This window comes from Vollenhovia emeryi, unplaced genomic scaffold, assembly GCF_000949405.1.
Source record: "Vollenhovia emeryi isolate VEMERY1.0 unplaced genomic scaffold, V.emery_V1.0 DF939139.1, whole genome shotgun sequence".
Lineage (NCBI taxonomy): Eukaryota > Metazoa > Arthropoda > Insecta > Hymenoptera > Formicidae > Vollenhovia > Vollenhovia emeryi.
The window spans coordinates 305,342-309,593 of NW_011967227.1; the positions used below are offsets into that span (position 1 = coordinate 305,342).

The window sequence follows — 4,252 nt, forward strand, 5'->3', positions numbered from 1 at the left end:
AACCTCATAGAACTGAATATGGAATAAATTCATGTATCTCCAGACTGGTGATTTCTGCGAACCATTATTCTTGTTCTATCGACTTTTTCGGCAACAATCTATCTACATTTAAGCGCAAGCTTCTTCATCGACTCACATAAAAAATTTTATAATGTAATTTTATAACCTTATTTTAATCACAGATTCGTATATGTTAAGACGCCACAATTAATTCACTATGTTAATTCACTGATCTAATATGTTGTTTTATTTTAAATCATATTTTAATCCAACGAGATGATTTTGTTCTCTTTTGTATACTAAAGGGTTATCCCCGTCAATAAAGATTTATTATTATTATTATTATAAAATCTTTGTTACACAATAATTACCTAATATGTTCGTGAAATTGGAAAAATGTACAGATAGAGAATTTTCTCTAAAAATCTCTCCTAAAAATCATGTTATCGTGGGACAACATGGCATTTTGAAGAACTTTATGAGAGTTTTTGAAATTTTACCATTTTACAAGTAAAATGTTTACTGAATATAATTACTAGTAAAACGTATGGTAAAACTTCTGAAAACTATCATAAAGTTCCTGAAAATTCCATGTCCCACGATTACATGATTTTCAGGATAAATTTTAAGAGAAAATTCTCTCTCTGTTCATGGAAATAGTTTATGGAAAAGATGTGAATTGAAAGCTTTCGGAGTTTTGAAATCACCAAAATCTTCATCGATAAACGAATTTGTGTTAAAACCAGATTCCGCGGAAAGACATTCGCAGCGTCTTATGTCCGTACCCCTTTCGCAACGATACTGCCGCTTTAACGAAAGTTCCAGCGAACAGTGTCGTACCATTGGCCCCGTTCTTGCGCGGGGGCTCTGGATGAGCCGAACTGACTAAGGCCTAATTAACCACTTAACAAGATATATTTAACTCGCGGCGTCTCGCTGTACGTGAGAGAAAGAAAGAGAGAGGAAGAGAGGAAGATATCGCCTTGAGAAATGCCGCCGCACGAAAATAAGTCACGCTCCGTCTTTCTTTCTCGTCGTATCTATTCTTTTCTGCGCAGGGGATTTGCGACATTATCTCAGTCCTTTATCAGGCGTTAGATAGAAATAAGAACGTTATCTGCACGAAAATAAGACACGCTGCGCGGCTTTTTTTTTATCCCGCCTCCATCGCCTTTTATCTTTTATTCGTAGAAACAGAGGCGGAGGGGTCTTTTATTCGAGCCTCGTTTGCGTTTCTTCTGATTTGCTTATCGTAAGGGCAGGCCACTTCTCTTATCGCGGTGCTGAGATACGCAATTTCTTATCTACCGAGCGATAATTCCGCCAGTACGTACGGAAGACACACGCACAGGTGAAGCCGCACCGCGTCCCGTTAATTTTGCACGATATGTACGAGTATATACAGACGCAGTAAAAAAAAAATTACACGGTTGTGACAAATCGGATCTGGCAAAGGGTGTTTCCATCTTAAATAAATCGAGGAAAGTCTCCTAATATGCTCCTAATACGAGATAGCGGGGTTTCTGCTAAATTAACAGACATCATCTGTTGATTCCACATGAATTTTTTTGCCCTTCGAGTGAAGTCTGTCTAGTGGAAAATTGATTGTAAGATCGTGTAATCGTTGCGAAAGAAGATCTGTGATTGAATTTGAACGTTGGAAACCTACTATCTCATATTAAAATCCTATCTCGTAATAGAGGACTTTCCTCTACCTGTATTCAAAATTTTACGAACATTTTACTTCGACGAAGAAACGAAGCCAACAGTAACGTTAACTGTTAATTTAAAAGTATTATGTATAAAAGTATTTTTTATTCGGATAATCCGAGGGGGAAATCCTTGGGGAAAACGCCGAGGGCATTGTGGTGGCAGATTTGCGGCATTATTAGGCATTTTTTGGGCATTAGTTTGGGCATTAGGCCTTGCCGGGGCATTATAAAGATATAATAAGATAAAATAAGATTAAACAAGATAAATAAGATTAAGTAATGCCCACTGGGCAGTAGACATTAGTGTATAAGATTTTGGTCAGCGGTTTTTTCCTCGGGATAATCCATATATATCGTATTATATCACGTGTTAAGGACGTCTATTTTTTGCCGTTACGATGCACTCTGTTGCAAAAATCGCGAGCTTGGGAGCGCGACGGGCATTCAGTTGGATTGAATCAAGAATGAGTCGAGAAAGTGCGATTAAAAGCATTAAAGTTTGCGTAACTAAAGTGTTCCTACAGCCGAGCGGAACAGGTGGATTTGCTAGATGGACAAATAAATCCACCGTGATCAAAATAATACCAAGTGATTCGTATTCAAGCCGACGAAATGTATTTTCTGCTCAATTTAAAGCTCGTTGGACCCATTTGTTACACGCCAAATGCGAGCAAATACAAAGGTGCGCCGAAAGTTAAGTTCCATCTTCAATCAACGAGAATTCAATTCGTCGAGTTTCATTTGTTTGTCAGAGATTTCGACTAAAATTACGGATCTTCTCTAAAATCAACCGACGTATAAAAGTTATGCACTGGAAGCTGCTCATTTTAATCTCGTACTTTTCCAGTCAAACAAACTGCACAATCCTTTGTTTCTTTACCAATTATTGACAAAGACCTGCCGCAAGATATCGATATGCTTCGAGTTTACGCGGTAACCGTCGTAAGAAAATTTAAATCCCACGGATAAATCATCAATGATACATACACAGTAAAAAATAATATGTTCTTGTTAACATTTTTCGCATGTCCCAAAAGGTCCACTCTAAATTTGAAGTTAAAATAACATTCATCGCGCGTGTTGCTCTTTGACAAATTATAAATGTTAATTAATTAACACTACACTTGACATTTATGCTTATATTCTTTTAACTTTAAGTGTGATGTATTAAAAACAGATAGGATAAGTAAACGAATGGTTACAAATTAGAACAGTTGAAATAATTTTTAAGAAATGCCGATGTTACACGTGTTGGTTGATTTTGCTGAAATAGTTGTGTTAAAAGAACTCGAAATAACATTCAATTTTTCAATGACACACATCAAGTGTCGAGTTATTATGCTAACATAAATATAACGGGCAAAAGTGTTACGAAAATAATAACACATCTGTTTTATGTTAATTTTACACTGAAGTGAGAATCAAATCTTGGTAACAGAGGAAAATTTTAACATTCGAGCACACGATTTTTTCCCCGTGTAATAAGGCGGAAAATAAATGCAAGTTGAACGTATTTCACGTGAAATGTAGAAGACCCAGCTTTCGTCGAGAGGCAATAATTATTATTACAACGATCAAAAAGTCAAGAGCAAGATTAACCGTTAATTACAACATACCATTTTTCACTGTGTACAATAAGTGAACAGCTTTGTCTCTTTCCAACCGTTCCCTGCTTAAAAGGAGGCGGAACCGCCTCCATTTTTACCATATCGCAGGATACAGAGTCGACCCACTGAGACACTCGGTTCATCGGAAATCCTCGCTCGGAATACCGTCCGTTTATTTAATATCGACAATTGAACGCACTCGTAAAGCGCAGGGCCTTCCGCCCGCGACAGTGCCTCGTCGATATCGACGAGCGCGAGTTTCAAGCATCGCTCCAGGCCAGGCTGCGCCAATTCGCTCTACTTAGTGACTACAAAAGTCCACGTACCTCTCTCTTCCTGGGTGACGTTCGCCCCGTTGACCGCCGCGAAGACCACCGCCAGGAGCAGATAAATCCACAGGTGTCTGGCCGGCTCCATCGTGCGCCCTCGCGATCCAGGGAGATCGAGGAGACCCTCACAACAACCAGCAACGCATATCCACTTGCACCAGCAACCCGCACCGTACACACTCGCCGCACTGTCAACCGCGAATCGTTTTCTCACCCACGCGTCGTGCGCCAATTTCACATTTACACGCCGATGCCCCGGGAACGCGGCGGCGTGTTTTGCTTTCACCCTTCCGCCCTCTATCTCGCGCGCGCGGGCGACGAGGGTCGTGAAACTTCACGGTCGAGACATCGCAGGCGCGATCCTAGCAAAGCACTGCGACGATGCCGGGGGCACTCCTCAACTTTCTTCCGCGCGCAATATGCGCGAGCACGTGAGCAACGACAGTCCTCGCGGCGGTCTCGTCTACGTTGCGTTTGACCCCGAGCGTTCGCGGGGGTCGATCGGAGCGGTCGACGCGCCGGATACACGGCGGGCACACTCGCGCACGTTCTACGACGAAGACGGGACGCTACGTTACGCTACGCGACGCGGTAAACCGCGACG

General features: G+C 41.3%; 1 protein-coding gene across 1 annotated transcript in view; it reads right to left on the reverse strand.

Moving 5' to 3' along the window:
* Positions 1–4,232, reverse strand: part of LOC105567241 (epidermal growth factor receptor) — a 156,978-nt gene extending 152,746 nt beyond the window's left edge. Inside the window, exon 1 of the mRNA XM_012021946.1 lies at positions 3,646–4,232. Within this exon, the coding sequence (XP_011877336.1) occupies positions 3,646–3,736 (91 nt within the window). The 5' untranslated portion in view covers positions 3,737–4,232. The remainder of the gene's footprint in view (positions 1–3,645) is intronic.
* Between the last annotated feature and the right edge of the window lie 20 nt (positions 4,233–4,252).